The 20,440-nt window shown below is 55.4% G+C and overlaps 1 protein-coding gene across 1 annotated transcript in view; it reads left to right on the plus strand.

The window, feature by feature from the left end:
- TG (thyroglobulin) overlaps window positions 1-20,440 on the plus strand; it is a 183,715-nt gene that overhangs the window by 46,595 nt on the left and 116,680 nt on the right. Inside the window, exons 23-30 of the mRNA XM_036263690.1 lie at window positions 2,599-2,715; window positions 3,205-3,320; window positions 4,429-4,537; window positions 5,940-6,131; window positions 11,507-11,671; window positions 16,429-16,494; window positions 18,332-18,412; window positions 19,529-19,657. Coding sequence (XP_036119583.1) covers window positions 2,599-2,715; window positions 3,205-3,320; window positions 4,429-4,537; window positions 5,940-6,131; window positions 11,507-11,671; window positions 16,429-16,494; window positions 18,332-18,412; window positions 19,529-19,657 — 975 coding nt within the window. The remainder of the gene's footprint in view (window positions 1-2,598; window positions 2,716-3,204; window positions 3,321-4,428; window positions 4,538-5,939; window positions 6,132-11,506; window positions 11,672-16,428; window positions 16,495-18,331; window positions 18,413-19,528; window positions 19,658-20,440) is intronic.

Raw genomic sequence — 20,440 nt, forward strand, 5'->3', positions numbered from 1 at the left:
ATCTTGGCCTCCATCCATCCATCCATCCATCCATCCGTCCGTCCTGCCATCATCCATTCTGCCATCATCCATCCATCCTGCCAGCCACCCACCCATCCATCCATCCATCCATCCATCCATCCATCCTGATCCATCCCTCCATCCTGGTCCATCCATCCATCCATCCATCCATCCATGCATCCATGCATCCATCCATCCATCCATCCATCCATCCATCCTGCCATCCTGCCATCCATCCATCCATCCATCCATCCATCCATCCATCCATCCATCCACCCTGCCATCCATCCATCCATCCATCCATCCATCCATCCATTCATCCATCCATCCATCCATCCTACCATCCATCCATCCATGCATCCATCCATCCTGCCATCCATCCATCCATCCATCTATCCATCCATCCATCCATCCATCCATCCATCCATCCATCCTGCCATCCTGCCATCCATCCATCCATCCATCCATCCATCCATCCATCCTACCATCCATCCATCCATCCATCCATCCATCCATCCATCCATCCTGCCATCCATCCTGCCATCCATCCATCCATCCTACCATCCATCCATCCATCCTGCCATCCATCCATCCTGTCATCCATCCATCCATCCATCCTGCCATCCTGCCATCCATCCATCCATCCATCCATCCATCCATCCATCCATCCTACCATCCATCCATCCATCCATCCATCCATCCATCCATCCATCCATCCTACCATCCATCCATCCATCCATCCATCCATCCATCCATCATCCATCCTGCCATCCATCCTGCCATCCATCCATCCATCCTACCATCCATCCATCCATCCTGCCATCCATCCATCCTGTCATCCATCCATCCATCCATCCTGCCATCCGTCCATCCTGCCATCCATCCAATTAGCACTAACTAGTATCTCTGTCACTATCCTTGCTAGTGGAGTTTCACATATTCTTGGAACACTGTCCTTGTCATGGAAAAAAACAGGCACATACATGTTGAGAATCATGATCAAATGTGCTCTGATGTCGACATTTTATGCTCTGCCCGACATCTGTACATATCTGCTCAGTAGAAATCCGGTGCGGGGGGAATCACACAAGCAGGACATGCGGATCTGCCAGCTAACGCAAGATTCCACACGTCACTGGCGAGTCAGCTCGCGGACGGCTTCAGAAATGTTCGGCCGCGAGCTCCCTCCTGGAGTGATGCAATGCGAAGATGATTACCAGGTTCCCCTTTCCTGAGAACAGCAGCTTCCCTGACTGACGTACTAAATCCCCCACACTTTCGGTTACTGGGAAGACTTGAGGCGGAAACTGAAGAACCACTCACATTTCATTTAGGCTTCTAGAGTCTTGTGAGCTTCTGGTCAAGATCAATCGAGCTGTAGGGATACTGGGGTGCAGATAGCGTGGTGTTTGCGGGGCTGGGGCTTGTAGTTCCTATAAACACCGTAAGAAGGAGGATAAAAATTAAGGGGGGGAGAGAGAGAACCTGAGAGCAGAGGGCTGGGAACGAGCTGAGCGCATGAACCGGGCAACTTTAATGATCAGTGGGAAAGACCCACTTTGTAAAACTTGAATTCTTTTCTACATCAACTATCCCGAAGGCTTAAAGCATGTCGCTTCTACAACAGTCACACTCCCCTCTCCCAACCTGATCCCAGAAGGAATAAACGATTTTTTTTCTGCACTTAAGAAAAACCAAGACAAGGTTGCTTTGCACGGCCTTGAATTGATTGACATAATGAAAACCAGCCTCGACACGGTCTCTCTTACAAAGCGGTGGGCACGTACGAGGCGGCGGGCTTACGGGCGGGCTCGCGGTTACACCTGCGGACGCCAGCGCTCACGCGCGTCGGGTGTGTTTATCTCTTGGACACCCGTGGGCATTTCGGCTTGCAAAGTACACGGTCTCTCTTACAAAGCGGTGGGCTCGTACGAGGCGGCGGGCTTACGGGCGGGCTCGCGGTTACACCTGCGGACACCAGCGCTCACGCGCGTCGGGTGTGTTTACCTCTTGGACACCCGTGGGCATTTCGGCTTGCAAAGTGAGGCTCGTTCCTGGCCAGTTTCCACATTTAACTTGGGGAAGAGTGAGCTCCAGGTCTCTCAGCCTTGGGAAACTGCATTTCTTTTCCCTCCCTCATCCGGTTCCAAGAGCACATGACGGCGTTAGTCCCACCAGGTCGAGCTCAGACATGCGGCTGGCAGCTAGAAAGACAGATGTAACGTATCGTTTCAACAATACTTGCCTCCTTCCCGAAAGAAGTGGCGTTGTCTTATGGAAAGAAAATTGTCAGTGAAAGCATGATAAGGTATAATTAGTATTCAAAGGTCAGGACAGGGAAATATCAATGTAGATAGCCAATCAGCAACAGTGAGGAAAAATGAGCTGTAAGGACTAACATAATACTGAGTTTCCTAAGCTTTCTCCTTAGTCCCGCAGCGCGGTTGAAAGCGGAGACACACGTCGTAGCTCAGCGCCGGGACCACCTTAGCGAGAATTCTCTCCCCGGGACGCGTGTGACCGGGGCTGTCAACGGGAGCTCGCTTTCTGACTTCTCCCCTTCAGAGTCGGATTCATAGATTTCAAATGTCCTTTCAGTGATGCAGAAATTTGAGAAGGCTCCAGAATCTGAGGTGGTGTTTGACGCCAACGTGGCTGTGGGTGTCGGGTCCGAAGTCCCCGGCCCCGGATCCCCACTGATGCAGTGCTTGGCAGGTGAGGGGGGTGGAAATGCGCTCTGCTGGCCTCACAAGGCAGATCAGACAGAACTACTAAACTATAATGAAAAGACACACTTTACGCCAAACACTGTCATCAGTCGATCCCCCAAGGGTACATTTCACTCGTAACTTCCCTTCGGGGGTCAGAGTGCATCCACGATACGCCAAGGACAGTAGGACAGTAAGGGTGGAGAACAGAAATGAAGGACACTGTTTCCTTATAGAGTTACTTGTCCCGGCTGGATGGGGCCGGCGAGGGGGTAATAACAGCTACCGTTTATTTATGGAGTATCTGCATGGATTGTTTCATGATCCTGAAATCATGCATGAATAATCATTGTCCTGTGTTGCAGCGAGTGTGTGTGTGTGTGTGTGTGTGTGTGTGTGTGTGCGCGCGTTGGGTGCAGGTTGTGGGGTGTGTGCCTGTCTGTCCTCAGCATCACCCATGAGGGACAGCTGGGTGACAGTCCCATGCTGCTTGCAGACTGTGCCTTGGATCAGGCCTGCGGCTTCCTCACAATGTCCGTGATGGGATCAGAAGCCTCGTGTGACCTCCATGCTTGGACAAGTGAGAACATCACCTGCACAGCTTCCGGTCAGGTGAGTCCTGGCTGCCACGCGGCACCTGTGCCTCTCATCCGTCCGTCAGACACGCGGGTGGAACGGGATGAGATTACCGAGAGCCCGTCCCATGTCGCTCCGTTTCTGCCAAGCGATGAGACTTCGGGAAACTGAAACAGCAATAGGGCTGCGTGGGCACCTGATGCCTCGGACGTGAAGGGTGGTCCTGAGCAGCCTGGGGTCCTGCCACAGCCGGAAGACAATCGGCACGGAGCCCCTTCCATCCCCACCAGCCCACTCATCGGGCAGGCTGGGCACTGGATGCCGCTGGCCACTGTCCAGAGCCCTGAGTGCCCTCTGACCCGCTAAGTCCTTCCCACTGCAGAAGTAAAGTATGACTCAGGTTTAAATAGAAAAAAAGTTAAATGTAAGTTAGAGCCGTGTGGACCTGCCGTTTCTGTAGGTCAAAGCTGATAGAACGTTGGCAGTGCCGTTGTTACCACGAACTAGGGCAGAAGGCTGTGGTGGAAGCCTTCCTCCGGTCTCCTGGCAACCCTGACACACTTGGGGGGCTCCATCGTCGCTCTCCAGCTCCTCACGGACCGTCCAGGAAATTGCTGTGTGTTTACAAGCATCTTTTTCGTTTACAGGCTACGATTTTATAATATGCGTCTTTCTCCCCTGTGTCTTAATAATTAACCATGTTCTTTTTAGTGGCGTAGACCAGTCCACTCTATGGATGTACGTACTTTACCTTACATTGGTTGAGGACACTGGTCAGCAGCTTTGCGGCATCGTCCACAGGGGTCCATTGCATGCATGTCCTTTGTCCGTGTACCTGTGCTCACCTGTGAGTGTGGATTCACGAGCCACTCCTGGGGCGCATGGAGGGCGCACCCCTGAGGTTTAGTCCTTTCTGTGCTCCCCGTTCCCAGTGGAATTCACCTGTCCCTCCCCTGTAATTACCTGCTCTTGAATTACACGTGTCTGTGCAGCTCGTGCTCGGGGCTGGAATTCGCGGCTTACAAGTCTGTGCGCCAGTGGACTGGGAGGAAAGAACCCCAGAGCCCGGCCGGAGCTAGGGTTCCACACACGTGTGTGGCCTCAGCTATCACAGGGTGATCAGGCAGCTTATTCCCTTCTCTAGGATCAAGACGCAATGGGGAACTCGAAGGCCACCAGCTTTGAGAGTCTCAGGTGCCGAGTGAAAGCGAGGAGCGGGCAGCAGGACCCTGGGGCTGTGTACCTGAAAAAGGGTGAGCGGTTCAGGTGGAGGCGGGCTCGGGGGCCTGATGGGGCCAGCATCAGGGGCGTTCGGGGGAGCCAGACCCCCCACACCACTCCGTGCCCCGAGCCCAGCTTCCCTCCTCTGCTCCTGGGGCAGACTTGTCACCCCGCCCGCCTCAGTCAACTGCTAAGGACTCCCCATGTCGTTTTCATGTGTACCCTCACGTTGATCCCCAATTATATTTACTATCCATCTTAAAAGTGACAAGGCACAGAGATTACTTTCTGAAAAGGAAAACAAATACAATCAGTAGCCTGCCCCCCCTCCAAAATTTAAAACTATACCTGGACCTTGTATCACATTTTAAAAAATGCAATTGGCCCTGGCTGGTTTGGCTCAGTGGTTGGAGCATCGACCTGCGGTCCAGAGAGACCCGGGTTCGGTTCCCGCTAAGGGCACATACCTTGGTTGCAGTTTGTCCCCGGCCCTGGTTGGGTCATGTGGGTGGCGACCACTCAATGTGTCCCTTTTGCATCAATGTTTCTCTCTCTCTCTCTCCCTCCCACTCTATCTGAACAAAAAATGGAAAAATGTCCTCGGGCGAGGATAAAAAAAAAATGCAATTGTATTTCTCGAGTGCTTGCTTTTTCTCCCCTCCTCCTCTCCCAGAAGTTCATCCTTTGGAGGAAATTGCAAGGGAAATTGAGGAGTTTCCTTGCTGCCAAACTAACCAAGGGCAGAGCTGCTTTTTGTTTCTTTTCTTTCTTTTCGGTCTTGTTTGGCTTTTTAAAACATTTTTACTTTTTAAGCAGGAAATGCAGAGACCCAGCCATTCTGGACTCTGGTGTAGTGGGGAGAGAAGGGAGGGTGGAATACGTTGGATCTGGCTTCAGATGCCTGTTCTGATCAAGAATTATGTATTAATTCTGCTTTCTGTCAATGGGAGTAAAACGTCGCAGCTGAGGAGAAGGACACATTTTCGGAGAGGCCCCAGCACAGTCTGTGGCACTGAGCAGGTGGACGAGCACAGCCACGCACATGCCTGAGCCCTGCGACCTGGACGAGGCGGCGTGACTGGTTGTCCCCTCTGTCCGGGTCTGCTGGCTCACACACCTGTAGGGCACGTCCAGAGACTCGAGGCACAGAGGGGCTCACCTGGGACCATGCACTGCCCCTGGCACGGGCAGAGGGTTCCTGTCCTACAGCCAGTAAACTGTCATCAAAACTCTGCATTGTAATTTTTTTTTTTAGAGAGGAAGGGAGAGGGAGAGAGAGAAACATTGATGTGGGAGAGAAGCTTCGATTGATTGCCGCCTGCACGTACCCGGAGCGGGAATCAAACCGTGACCTTTCGGTGTGCAGGATGGTGCCCAGCCAACTGAGCCACACGGGTGAGGGCTCAAACGTTTCTATTTCTGACTTTTCCCCAGGGCAAGAATTCAGCACAAGAAGTCAGAAAAGCTTCGAAAGAACTGGTTTCCAGAACGCGCTCTCCGGGATGTACCGCGCCGCCGTGTTCTCGGCCTCCGGGGCCAGTCTGACAGAGGCTCACCTCTTCTGCCTTCTCGTGTGCGACCGTGACGCGTGCTGTGACGGTTTCATCCTCACGCAAGTCCGAGGAGGTAACGTAGATTGCAACGTGGTCTGCAAAGGTCGGGGGATGTCTGGGGTCACGGAAGCCGGGGTGTGCGACATGGAGACTCCGTGGGAAGTTGTGGGCAGAAGGTGACATCCACATCCATGAGGTCAGGGACAGACCGCCTCTTCCAGAAGTCACACGCTGTGCTGGCCACTCACGCTCTGATTCCCATGCTTTCCTGACTGCTGTGTCCAGGGAGGTGTTGTGAAGTCCGTTTTACAGACCGAGCAGCTGAGGCTCAGGACGGCAGGCCATTTGCTCACAGACACAGGGCTGGCCAAGCGACAGAGCTGAGGTCTGAGCCCGGGTGTGCCTTCGGCAGCCTCTCATGGCCGCCTCCGGGGCCTGGACTGGTCACTTCGGTCAAAGAAATGTTAGTGCGATCCCACCATCCGTGGTCTTCCACTCCGGGATTATCTGTCGTGTGCCTACTGTATGCCAGGTTCTGTGATCAACAGGACTGGAATTTTCTGCTGTCTCTCAACCCTGGGGAGGGACTTCTGTCCACGAAAAGAGGTCCACGTACTTGGCTATGTTGACTGGTGGTTGAGAAGGGACTTTGGGGTCAGACAGACCGGGGTTCTCGTCACCTCTCTGTCACTTCCTAACTGTGCTAACTGGACACGTGGCTTAAACTATCTAAGTTCAGTTCCCTGGGCCATGAAATATAGACCATAACTCCCATCTGACTATTGGTTTTAAGGACAATGGGCACAGCACGGACTTGACCTGTGTTGTGCTGTACGTTTAGTAGCAGAGGGACGTAACTAAACCATCTGTGGGACTGGTTGCATTGAGCCTACGGAGAATTCTGAAGATTAAAAAAAGGTGGAAGAAGCCTTATTATCTTTTTTGCCCTCGTGTTCAGTCAGTAGTAAACTTCAGTCGACCACCACGGATGCGCAGAGCAGGGTGCTAGGTGTTGGGAACAGATAAAGAGCCCAGCGCCTGGGTGGGAAGGCAGGGGTACCGTGAGAGGACCGTGCCCGTCACCCGTTCGTTTGAGCTGCCATCCAGCAACACGCTGAGCACTGCCGTGCACCGGGCTCCATAGGCCAGGCAGCATGAGCGTCCAGACCGTCGGAGCCTCTGGTCACAGGACAGGGAGACCAAGGGACCTGGTAGTCAGGGAAGGCTTCCTGGAAGAGGCGGCAGCTGGGGAACTTCTGCGGGGTAGGTAGTGTTTAGATGACGAGAGAAGAGCGTCTGCCCGGGGTGGGCCTTCGTGAGCTGAGCTGGAGCCAGGGAGTCTCCGTGGGCTCTGAAGAACGTGAACCGTGACTCTGGGCTTCTCGGGAAGCAGACATTTGTACCGCACCTGCTTTCTATCCCCTGTGACGACTCCCAGAATCTCCACCGTCCCTCCTACTTCGTGGGCTAGAGCCCACTGCCCCCACCTGCTCGGGGCCCGGCCCCTCTGTCAGTCCTGTTGTCCGCCCTGTCTGTCCTCAGCCGCTGCCTTCACCGTCTCCCCTCTCTGCATGTCCAAGGTTCCTAGAGTCACCTCCTTAACAGGCACAGGAGCGTAACACCACAGGGCCCTTGAGCGCTGGTGTCCCCTCAGCCCCCGTCTGTTTGTCTCCTTCCCTGCCACAGCCAGACCTGCCGCCCGAAAGCACTCACTCCCGCAAGCTGCCGCCACCTGCTCACCAGGCACAGGGCCACCTTCCTGTCCCCCTTCGCCTGCTTGTCCCCACACGTGGACACTATGGGCCACTCCCCAGTTCTCTCACTCACCTCCCCCGACTTTTGAGACACCCTTGTCTTACTCAGGCCCCTGGGTCTCAGGCAGCTTCCTGAGCATGTGTGTTTGGGCCGAACTGTCCGTAGGCTCTGCCTTCTCCCCTCCTGGGCCTGCAGGGCTCCAGGTCCCCACACCCCTCTGCCGTCTGGAGAGATGGCCGGGACGTCCTGCGGCATCTCAGGTCGGCACGCCTCTACAGGAACAGGTGGACGGTACCCTCCGTGGGCTGCTTCTGTCATACACCTCATCCCCGGGAAGAGCACCCAGGCCGAGAGTCCGGGAACCGTGCGGCCTTGCCCTCCGCCCTCCCTCCGCCCACGGATTTCTCACCCCAGGTCTTCTCGCCGGTCCCTATTTTATTTGGGGTGAAGATTCATTTCATCTCCACCTCTGCTGTCTGTAATCCGGACTCTATTACTATTATTATTATTTTGCCGTCTGTGTCCATCTCTTAATTGTTCTCTCACCTCGACCCCAAGGCTGGTCCTCCAGCCTCAAAATCAGTGCAAACAACTCTGAGCCTGGCTGCAGCTTTCTCCTCCCGCAACAGGATGTTGTCTCTTCTCTTTGTATCCGAGCTCAGGTGTCTGGCAAGACGCAGTAGCCATGTATCCCCGGCCCCTCGGAGATGCCTGACACACGCTGAGTGTAGCTCGTAGCAGCTGGTAGTGGCGGAAATGAGAATGCTTTGCTGGAGGGGAGGGGAAGGGCCCGGATCGGAACACGCAATCTTAAAGTTCCTTGCGGGTTTAATGCTCTGGGATTCTATGGTGTGCATTCGCGTTAGTATTTAGCTAAGCGAAAGATAGAGCGATGATAGACACACACACGTGCACACGAACACACACATGTCTACAGCATGTTTTGTGTGCACATCTGTTGAGAGAGCCTGCCATTCAAATCCAGGAAGCCTTCTGCCTTCTTTGAACTAAATGTCTTTTCTGAGGACACCAGCTCCCCCAGAGGCTCAATTGCTCACCAGACGATAGGATTTCTCTAGCTGGAAAGGCTGACTTCATCTCCCTTAGCATCGCATGTGGAAGAAGGTTTTGTTCCAGGAGCAGTGAGCCCACAAGCCCCCTTTCCAGGCGTTTCTGGCTGGCGGCCTGCTAGCCTCCCCTCCCTGCGGCACCCGGGGTCTGGGCTCGGGGGGTGGAACGGCCCCCCCATCTGCTGCACGCTAAGCTCTCTGCGAGACGGACGTGAAACGCCAGGCAGATGTCTTTCCCAGTCTGTCCAGTGGGCAGACTTGGAGCGTTAACTATGAAGCGTTGGCTGGATCTGCTGACGACCAGGAAGAGAATCCTGCCCCATCCCCTCCCTGCGGTCTGGAAAGTCATTTAATGGCGGGTGGACCCCCTCCTCCCTGCTCCCCTCTCCTCCCTCCAGCCCAGCAACACGCCAGCCTCCTCCAACCCCCAACCCCCAACACCGGAGTGGCTGCGTTTCCACTCACAGTGGTGAACGGAAATTCATGATGCTTCCAGGCCTACATCTCTGTGAAGGCTACTTGGAAGTAGGGCTCAGAGGGCCTCCCCAGGCCCCAGGTGCATGTCATGGAAACTGGCAATATGATCAGCAAAGTGACTTCTGACCTGTAGCTGGCCCCTCCCAGACACATGGCGTTCTCACTGAGACCTCGTCACCTGGAGAAGAAAATTGCCCGGTTTCTCTTCTGAGGGCTGAGAGCAGAAGGAAAAAGACACCTGCCTCTGGGTTGGTGTCATGAGTCTGTCATTCGGCTGGTGAGAGGGGCAGCCACAGCGCTCAGACCCTCTTCCTGTACCCCTGCCGGGCCTGGCGGAGGTACCCCTGCCTGCTGGCCACCCTCTCCCTTTCCGTGGCTCCGATTCCTCACCTGTGAGGTGGTCGCACCAGGTCAGGGGCCCTGGAATCTGTCTGCTCCCTAGAATCATCTATGGTGCTGTTCACAAATATGCACACCCAAGTGTCCCCCATCAGGCAGGGACTCCGTGGTTCCGTGGTTGGTGCCGAGGAATTAGCATTTCCGAAACTCTCCCTGTGCTGCGTTTATTTTTTAATCCTCACCTGAGGATCTTTTTCTATTTATCATCAGATAAATAGCATAGAAGAGAGGGAGAGAGAGAGAAACATCGCCTGGTTGCCTCCTGCACGACCCGGCCAGGGCCGGGGTGAACCGCAACTGAGGTACGTGCCCTTGATTGGAATCGAACCCACGACTCACTGGTCCGTGGGCCGACGCTCCAACCTCGGAGCCAAACCAGCCAGGGCTCTCTCCCTGTGTTTTAGACGTCGGTCTAAGCCCCCTGGAGTGAGAACCACCCTATTAGAGGACCTCTGGCTAAGGCAGCTTCTGTCACACAGAGACACTGCTGCCGTGGCTGGGTTTCAAGGACACGGCAGGTGAACGGTGGTCAGCGGAAGGGAGGCAGACGATGTCGCCTCACCAGCCAGACGTGAGTTGTCTGCTCGGGGCAAGTTCTGCGAGAGAGAAGTCTGACGCTGTGTCTGGGTTTGGCCATAAATTAGGAGAGGAAGGGAATGGGACTTGTCAGGTGGTGTGTTTCCTTTTAAATTTATTTTAGGAGAATCTGAACAACAGAACCACCTAACAAGATTATTCATCCGAATAATATGTAACTTATTCAATTTCTAGGTCTGTGTAAATTTGGGCGATTAACTTATACGAGACTCATTTTTTTTTCCATCACTAAAATGGAACTAATAACGTCAAGAATGAAGGGGATCGATACATGTAAAGCACTTACATGCTAACTGGCATATTGTCAACATACAAAACACTTATGTTCCCTAGATTTATGCAACTAAAATCACGATCAAATTCAGTTAGATTGGGAGTAGGTCTTCCTGATACTAAATAAAGTCGTTTTAGGACAGATTTTTTTAAAAATTCAAAATTAGAAGACCTATTCAAGACAAAATAGTCCAGTGCTTCCACTTGTTATAGAGTTCTCTCTATACATCTCAGGCACGTGGGCATACAGCTTCTGCTTGGATGCCTCCAGGGACACGAAGCTCACCCCCTAACAAGAAATCCTCTGCTGTAGGGCACAGATCTCGGTTTGTAATAATTTCTGACTTTGAGGCTAAATGTTCCTTCCTGAGTCCCTTCCAGGTTGCTTTCCTTTGTGTGGTGTGTGTGTGTGTGTGTGTGTGGTGTGTGTGTGTGTGTGTGTGTGTGTGTGAGAGAGAGAGAGAGAGAGAGAGAGAGAGAGAGAGAGACTGCCCGTTCATTTCCCTGAAGCCTCAAAAAGATCACTCTGTTGGGTGCAAGTAGACAGTGGGGACAGACGTTTCTGGCAGTAGGACTAGGGGCACAGGAGACGTCGTCACCACCGCTGGCCCTTGAAGAAGGGCTCGGATGAGGAGGGAAGGGCTGGGAGGCATGGTGGTTCCCCTTCCTTGGGAATTTGCCATTAAGCCAGCACATGACTGTCAGGGGAGAAGAACCCCATTTAACACCAGGCTCCTGTGTTCCGGTGTCCCTGTCCACATCCGGGGAATTGTCCCCATCCCATTCTGCAAGCCCCTCTGGTCACAGGGATGAGTCTCTAAAGAGAGTCTGATTGTCCCCGTCACGCCAACCTCTCCTCCCTCTTGTGACCCTGCAGGTCCCATCATCTGTGGCTTGCTGAGCTCCCCCGATGTCCTGCTTTGCCATGTCGAAGACTGGAGGGACCCCTCCAAAGCCACGGTGAACGCTACCTGTCCTGGTGTGACGTATGACCAGCCGAGCCAGCAGGTGACCCTGCGGCTGGGAGGCCAGGAGTTCGAGAGTAAGTCTCTGCCTCCTGCCCACGCTCCTTGAGAGCTGGTTCTCCTCCCCAGCAAGGTTCATGCTGCTTTCTCTGGAGCCCCTCGGCACCCCGAGGAAGTTACTTCTGCAAGGACACTGGACCAGAACGGCCGCGTAAACCCCCACGCGGCGTCTCTGCGGCATCCCCACGGCAACCCGCCGGAGCTACTGTGTGCTCAGGGCCGCAGGTCGCGGGAGCGAGGCCGGGGAGGCTGGGCCGCTCTGTGCGCCTCGACCCGGTGCGCTCATGCATCTGGGCTTCCGTGGCAGGGGCTGGTCTGGATGTGGCTGGGGTGGCCTGGCCCTGCTCCTCGGGTCTCTCACCCTTCGCCTGCTGAGCACACCCCCCTGTAGACGGCAGGGGCTGGGGAGGACCAGAAGAACGAGCCAGGCCTCTGAAGGCTGAGCCTTGGATCTGATGGTCACTTCTGTCGGTCACTTCTGACAGTCACTGCGCCGGCCACCGCAGAGCATGTGGCCGACTGACAGTCTGTGTGTGGGAAGAATACATGTGCCCTGCAGTGTGTGATGAATGTGACCACAAAGGGGTGAAGACCTGCGGCTCGAAATGCCACCTGTGCCCCAGCCAGTGCCCCTCGGGCACATGTCCTCTCTGGGCTGATAGTTCACTGTCCAGTCTCATCCCGGGTGCAGGGAGTGTGGGCCCCACTGTGCGGCTCGGTCAACAGAAAGAACCAGTGAGCGTCCTCCGTCCCCTTCTTCCTGTTGGAAGCTCTTCCAGCCTCTTTGCCAGTCCTAGCCTGTGAGCTCAGGGTCACCTCTGAGGTCACCTGCCCAGCCCTCACCTTACGGGGAGACCGACAGCGCCTGGGGCCCCGGGGCGCAGTCAGAACTCCCGTCTCGGCCTCTCGGGAGCCCTGTGTTGCCGCTCATTTCTGTTCTGGGTTAAGGACTGGACGGTCTCTTGACTCTGGGATTCCCACCGTCGAGTGCAGGGCCTGGCCTGGAGAGTGCAGAGGATCCGAGCGTGCGCGTTTCCCGGAGCTGCCGTTCGGAGGAATTCCACGGCGCTCAGTTCCTGCGGGGGGTAAATAAAACCAAACGGCTCGTCTAGGTGACGAATCCTCAACATATGGTAACGATCACTCTGCGAGGGAGCCCAGGATGAAAAGCGTTTGAAGAGAGACGTCTGAGATATTCATGGGCAGTAAATCCAGCGAATTGCTTCACACGGAGCATGTACTTGGTCTGTGCCCAGAAACAGAGTGTGCCCTCGTCTGGCCCCCGAGGACTGATTACTGAAGGACTTTGGAAGTTCTGGGTTTTTTTCCGGTGTCTAGCGTGTATGTGCCCATGTTAGGGTGCGGCCAGCACTTTAAGAAGGATACCCCAAGCCCTGGCCAGTTTGGCTCAGCGGTTAGAGCGTCGGCCTGCGGTCCGGAGAGACCCGGGTTCGGTTCCCACTAAGGGCACGTACTTCGGTTGCAGTTTGTCCCCGGCCCTGGTTGGTCGTGCGGGTGGCAGCCACTCGATGTGTCCCTTTCACATCGATGTTTCTCTCTCTCTCTCCCTTCCTCTCTCTCCCTCCCACTCTATCTGTACAAAAAATGGAAAAATATCCTCGGGTGAGGATAAAAAAAAAAAAAAAAAAGAAGGATACCCCATGATGGGGATTTCAGGCAGCCCGAGGCGTGCTCCCGACGCTCCAAGTGCAGGTGGGAGCCACCAGCACGTTCTACGCCGCGATCTAAAGGGCTGTGTGGAGAAAGGGATAAAGGTCCAGAACGGCGGGGCGCGGGGAGCGGGGCTGGTTTGCAGAGAGGGGCTGGAGGTGTGAACAGCCAGGAGGAGGGATGGGCTCAGCCATCCATCTGTTTCTGTTTAACCTTTGACCTGCGCTGCAAGTCGGAATCCACGCAGGGCCTGCACCCCCCGGCTTCCAGGGGTGCCTCTGGACGTTTTCAGCTGTCAGGTGGTGGCCGGATTCATCTTCCAATTTCCAAGAAAAAAGGCTTAGAAAGCCCCAGACTGCACATGTCTCATTTCTGACCATGTCCTGAAGCGTCGGTGAACGAAAACAGGCCGATTAGACGTCTCCGAAGGCCCATGGGGACAGACGTTTGTCAGGGAAAGCAGGCCCTGCAGAAATGCTCCAGGTTTATTCCGAATTTCAAAGGCTTCCTGTTATTGAGCAACAGTGAGCTGCAGGCTGGTGCCGGGCGTTGCCCCTCTGGACTCTGTTTTGTATCAGTGATTCATTATCTCGGGGTGCTGGGCGCTTGGAGAAACTACAATGCATGGGTGAAGCTCACTGTCACCAGACGCCCCCGGAGCAGATGTCTGATGGGTACCTACAGAGGCAAAGATCCTATTAGTTCTTTACAACATCAGTGGTTGCGTGTAACTGCGCTTGGCACTAAGCGGAGCTCAGGACAAGGTTTCAGAAGTCCGGTTGCTTTAGGAAGGGTGAGAAATACAAGGGGAGACATGGGGGAAGCGATGCGGGGAGGAGACAGCAGCGAGAGGCGCCCTGGAACCGGGGGGTCCAGGTTCGAGTCCTGCCCCTCCAGCACGTGCTCTCGCAGAGTTAAGTGAAGACCCCGCCCCTGTCAGCCCCCAAGGACAGGCTCCAGGCTGAACCCCCAAAGCTCTATGTGTGTACACGCGCCTGCAGCCTTGACTGGGGGCGAGCGTGCCGAGGAGTCAGAGCACAGGCCTGTTTGTGCGACAGGGACATTCTACCCAGCCCCACGGGAGGGGTGCAGCGATGTCTGCAGTCAGCCCGGCTCTGTGGCGGGCACGGGAGAGGGTGTGTGGTGCCCTCAGGACTGGAGAGTAAGTCCCCAGGCTCCAGAGATCGATGTAGGTCTCCCACACGCCACAGTCTGTGTGTCCCCAGTTTCATAGCTGGCCATGGGGTGATTAGGGGTGGGTCCTTTAAGGAAACGTTTCACCCCCGTATCAGGCAGCCTGAGAAATTCCAGCGTCATCGCTCGTTTCCACTTCAGAAGCAAAACCGAAGGGAAGCTCAGCTCAGTGCCTTGGGCAGAGAGCACGCCATGGCTGTGGGGACCCATGGGTGTGGGGGGACCCATGGGTGTGGGGACCCATGGCTGTGGTGGGGACCCATGGGTGTGGGGACCCATGGCTGTGGTGGTGACCCATGGCTGTGGGGACCCATGGCTGTGGGGACCCATGGCTGTGGTGGGGACCCATGGGTGTGGGGACCCATGGGTGTGGTGGGGACCCATGGGTGTGGTGGGGACCCATGTCTATGGTGGGGACCCATGGGTGTGGTGACCCATGGGTGTAGTAGGGACCCATGGGTGTGGTGGGGACCCATGGGTGTGGTGGGGACCCATGGGTGTGGGGACCCATGGCTGTGGGGACCCATGGCTGTGGTGGGGACCCATGGCTGTGGGGACCCATGGGTTTGGTGGGGACCCATGGGTGTGATGGGGACCCATAGGTGTGGGGACCCATGGGTGTGGTGGGGACCCATGTCTATGGTGGGGACCCATGGCTGTGGTGGGTGGGGGCCCATGGCTGTGGTGGGTGGGGACCCATGTCTATGGTGGGGACCCATGGGTGTGGTGGGGACCCATGGGTGTGGTGGGGACCCATGGCTGTGGTGGGTGGGGACCCATGTCTATGGTGGGGACCCATGGGTGTGGTGGGGACCCATGGCTGTGGTGGGGGCCCATGGCTGTGGTGGGTGGGGACCCATGTCTATGGTGGGGACCCATGGGTGTGGTGGGGACCCATGGGTGTGGTGGGGACCCATTCCTCTGATAGCTGAGTTTTCCAAGTAGTTCAGTGTTTAACGTGACCTCTCTTAACTTCCTTAACTACCTGTTTAAACACGTGAACCTTTACAAATGTCTGCCACTTGAGATGGGCGGACTCTGAGATAGATTAGCTTCTCCCAAGCGTGGTGGTCAGAGCTGGGACGTGGGCCGAGGAGATGGGATTTGAATTCTGGCCCGTGGGTCTTCCCTGGAAGTTGACGCCGACCTGACCCGTGCGGCTGAAGTCAGACAGTGTCTGGAAGGTGCTCACTCTGGTGCTGGGTAAATGGCGATGGTTCCGAGTGATCATCGGCTGTGGTGACCCATGGCCCTTGAAAACAATTCCGGGTACAGCGAGCGCTGTTTTTGCCGTGAGTGGTGCCCAGCTGCCTCCTCCAGGGCGTGGGCTCGTTTGCCCGCAGACTCTGTGTCCTGCGCTCGTGTCTCCGCCTTTAAGGTCAGCGGGGTGGGCGGGGCCCAGCCGGTGTCAGGAGATGGCTGGCAAACCCAGGCTGCTCCAGGTGATGTCCGGGGGAGTGCAGTTCTGCAGAGACGGACGTTTAATAATATCAGAAATAAACTGAGCAGTGGCAGCTACCGATACCAGGGTGCATGTGAGACACTGCAGAAGACCGTTCTGTACAGTGTCCCTTTGCTCACAGTTAGCATCCCCGGTGGCCGACGAGGCAGGAGTCTCAGGGGACTTGAGTGACATAGAAAATTAAGACAGTTCTCCCGTCTCCTGGGAGCTCCCGTCCCCCACTCCTTAGGTGAGTCTCTTCCTCATAGGTCCATGACCCCTCACCACAGTGGTCCCTTTGGTGCCCTAAGCAAGGGGCCAGGCATGGCCAGCTCTGCTGTTGTGCCAGGGAGCTAGAAGAGAGCTCCAGGAGGCTTTGAGGGGTGCACTTGTGCGGCGGGAGAGGCAGTGGGGGGCGGTGAGGGCCAGCCCGCTCAAACTCACGAGGCTACACATCTTCCTTTGCAGGTCTCACACCCCTGGAAGGGACTCGGGACACCTCGAGCAGTTTCCAGCAGGTTTATCTCTGGAAAGGTAAGCTCCGGGGGGGGGGGGGGGTTGGGGGGAGCAGGACGCTGATCACAGGACCCTGTCCAGTCCTAACCTGCACTCACAGGGCGCCCGGCCCCCAGAGACGCAGCGGCAGAGAGCGCCCTCCCAAGTTCGTGCTCTATGTGGAGCAGAAGGGCCTCAGCTCCCAGCAGATAAGATATGAAAGTCTGAAAGCGAAGTGAAAAGTGTGGATACCTGAGAAAGGATGGGGGAAGGAAACACTGGCTCCCGGCGGTCGAGTCCCCTGACCACGGGCTGCCTGTCCCTGGGAGCTCCGAGGCCGCGCCAACGACCTTCCTCAAGCGGACGTGGCCACAGGGGCCTGTCTCCCCGAGGTCAGGGTGAAGGACAAGCCCCCAGGTGGTGGGGGCGTGGATTCCTGCTACTGCAATGCCCAGAGCAGGTGGGGGATGGGGAGGCTCACACATTTCCTTCCTGTGTGTTTGGCCTCCTTTGAGCCTCCTGAACATTGGCCAAGTGCCTGCTCAGAACCAGGGGCTGCGAAGGCATTTGGGACGAGTCTGAGGACTATGGATGCTAGAGACGGGCGAGGCACCCCAGTCTAGAGGGAGCAGGCCAGAAGTGGACCATGACACGTCATGGCCGAAGGTGCGGGTGAGGGGCGTGAGGAGGTCCCAGCCCGTGTCACTGCCTCCTCCCATGACCCCTCCTTCCCGCTCTCCAGTCCCCTAAGAGACAGAACGGGGACCTGTTTCTGTGCCTGAGAGGCAGTGTGAAGAGCACAGAGTGTGGACTTAGAGTGACTGGGCATGAATTCTGTTTCATTACTTACCCTCTGTGTGACCTTGAGCACATCAGTTAGCCCCCCAAGCCCAGATTTTGTTAGTAAAACAGCAACAAAAATAGTACTTACCTCTGGGAGTGGTGTGGGTGCTGGCACCTTGTAAACACGTGTGAAGTGCTTAGAACCGTGCTCAGCGCATGGTCAAGGGCGATCCATGCAGGAGGTGGTGGTGGTGATGAATGGGTGGACAGCAGAAGGAAGAAGGAGGAAGAGGAAGAAAGGGAGGAAGAGAGAGAAAAGAAAGTGCCTACCACCATTTTTTTGGTGAAACGATATGATGAGGTTATACACCCCTTCCCTCATTTAGTCCTACCTATAAGGTCAGTATGCAGAGGGGGTGACATTTTTGTTCCTTTTTCAGACAAGAAAAGTGAGACTTGGAGTGGCGAAGTGAAATGCCCACAAGGGGTCGTGGGCGTGGGACCCGGGCACTAGTCCCAAGTCCAGAGCTCTCAGTTATCGGAAAGTTCTGGTACATAAGGTGCTAGCTGGTGGAAAATGATGAAACTGCTTTTCCCCAGAACATTTCCCCACCAAACAGGAGCACCCCAGACTGTCTGATATCCCATTCTCCCCACCAGCTCACCCTGCTTCCAGGGAAGACTGTCCCCCGCTTGGACACTTTATTAAATTTTCTGGACTTCTGATTGATCTACTTATCACCTGCATGTCTGGGATAAGTTATTTTACCTCCAGGTCTCAGTTTTCTCCAGAGTGAAATGATAACCTTACTCCTTACCTTCTCAGGGCGTTGTGAGGACCATTTCTGAGCATGTTTCGTTGACTGAAGGGGTTTGCAAATGGTACTAATTTCAGCACCTGGACAACGGTGTGCTGTTCCCGAGGGTTGGCCGGCCGTGCAGAGGGCAAAGGGTGCACACCTGTGACCCTGCACGGGTCCCAGGTCGCGTCCTGGGCACCAGGCTCAGATGGTCTTTCATGTTGCCACGGCCACTTTGTTGACCTTCTCTTTCCTCCCCAACATTAGAGCAACAATTCTCTTTCTTCTCCTAGACTCTGACATGGGATCTCGGTCTGAGTCTATGGGATGTAGAAGTGTTATGGAACCACGGTCAGCATCTCCACCAGAAACAGGTACCAACCCTAAGCCCTTTTAGCAAACTCGGGTGTCTCGCTTGGAGACGAGACGGTGGTGCGAAGGGTCCAACATGGGTGGACCCATTGCCGTGGCTCTGGGCTGCAGCCCCGAGCCCCTGAGAGCTTCTAACCCACTTCATAAACACGGACAGCTCAGGAGGGGCAGCTGGCACCGGAAGTAAGGCGAAGTCATTGAAAAATCACCACTGCTCCGGGAGAAAACAGCCACAGCGAAACCAGCCCGATTTATTAAAGGAGAGGTTCATCTGTCCGTGGTCAGTGGAAGAGTGGAAGCAAAATGTAAACACGGTGGAGTTGCTCACGAGAGATGTCTGCGGGAGCCTTCGAGAGCGTCCTCGTGTGCATGGAGATACAAATACCTACGTCAATCAATAGGGCAGCATGTCTGTGATGTCTGAGACTCCTCTGTCCCCAGCGTCTATAACTCTTATTCCTTAGGTAGAGCCGGAGGGAGGGAGAGATGGCAGACGAGGAGGGAGGGAGCAGGAGAAGGAGGAAGAAGAAGAGGAAGAAAGGAGAAGAGATGAGGGGAAAGGAGAGGGCAGAGGGGGGACGGATGAGCTGGAACTTCCAGGTTTGGGGCTGAGCGGAGTGGACAGCGTCTTCACGGAGGAAGGCTGCTGTTCGGGGCGGAGCTGGACCTCCCGTGTGGCTTCAGAAGGCAGACCCGAGCAGGCAGCAGTGCCTCGAAGTTACAGTCCGCGGGGCCGCCTCCCGATGGCGGGCGGCTGCTGTGCTCAGCGCAGAGGGGCGGCTGGGCTGCAGGGGCAGCGGCCAGAAATAACACGGGAAACATCCTGGGGTGGGGGGGTGAACCAGATGGCTTCCCAGGTTTCTTCCAAACAAAGATTCGAAGATATTTGTAACTGCATAATTTTTAGGACTTTCTGGGACCTTCTGAAGCTGTCTTGCTTGACCAGACTCTGTTGACTTCAGATCTGCTTTGGCCTCACACACCCTGAAAGTGTGTGTGTGTGTGTGTGTGTGAGACAGACAGACAGACAGACAGACATGGAACGATGGACTGATAGACTGGTTGTGGACATAAAGGCGCACGACGCTGACTCCTCCCTTCCGCTTCGGATTCCACAGCCGAGCTGTTCTCCCCTGTGGACCTGGGCCAGGTCGTGGTCAGTGGGAACCGATCCCTGCCCAGCCAGCAGCACTGGCTTTTCAAGCACCTGTTCTCGCCTCCGCAGGCGAGCCTGTGGTGCCTTTCTCGTAAGTGTCCTTAGACCCCGTCCTTCTTCCCGGCCCCTGGTCAGCGTCACAGGCCCAGGGTAACAACTCTGGAGAAGAATAAGATCAAACTCCCACTGCGCTTCAGTGTTAGCACCATGGGGGTACAAAGAAAGGACGTAACCCGTATCTTCAAGATGCTTGTAGTATAGTTCATTTCTACTCTGCTCCCAGAACCTATTGTCCATCCATCACTAAGTAATTCATCCACCCACCCACCCACCCATCCACCCATACTATCCACCTATCCACCTAATCTTTCCTCCCTCCCTCCCTCCCTCCCTCCCTCCCTCCCTCCCTCCCTCCCTCCCTCCCTCCCTTCCTTCCTTCCTTCCTTCCTTCCTTCCTTCCTTCCTTCTTTCCTTCCTTCCTTCCATTCTCCCACCCACCCATCCATCCACCCATACTATCCACCTATCCACCTAATCTTTCCTCCCTCCCTCCCTCCCTCCCTCCCTCCCTCCCTCCCTCCCTCCCTCCCTCCTTTCCTTCCTTCCTTCCTTCCTTCCTTCCTTCCTTCCTTCCTTCCTTCCTTCCTTCCATTCTCCCACCCACCCACCCATCCATCCTTCATCTATCCTTTACCCAACAGGCATAACCTATGTTCTAGACCTTGTGTCTGACCTTGGGATGAGGGAAAAACCCAAACACCCCTGTCCAAGAGCTCACCTATACCAGCAGCGAAGTCTAGCCAGGGAGCAGGAGCAGGGAGATCATTCTTGAAGTTCCCACATTCTACTGCCCTGTGGCCTGGGCTGAAGCTCC

Source organism: Molossus molossus, unplaced genomic scaffold, assembly GCF_014108415.1.
Source record: "Molossus molossus isolate mMolMol1 unplaced genomic scaffold, mMolMol1.p scaffold_m16_p_16, whole genome shotgun sequence".
Taxonomy (NCBI): domain Eukaryota; kingdom Metazoa; phylum Chordata; class Mammalia; order Chiroptera; family Molossidae; genus Molossus; species Molossus molossus.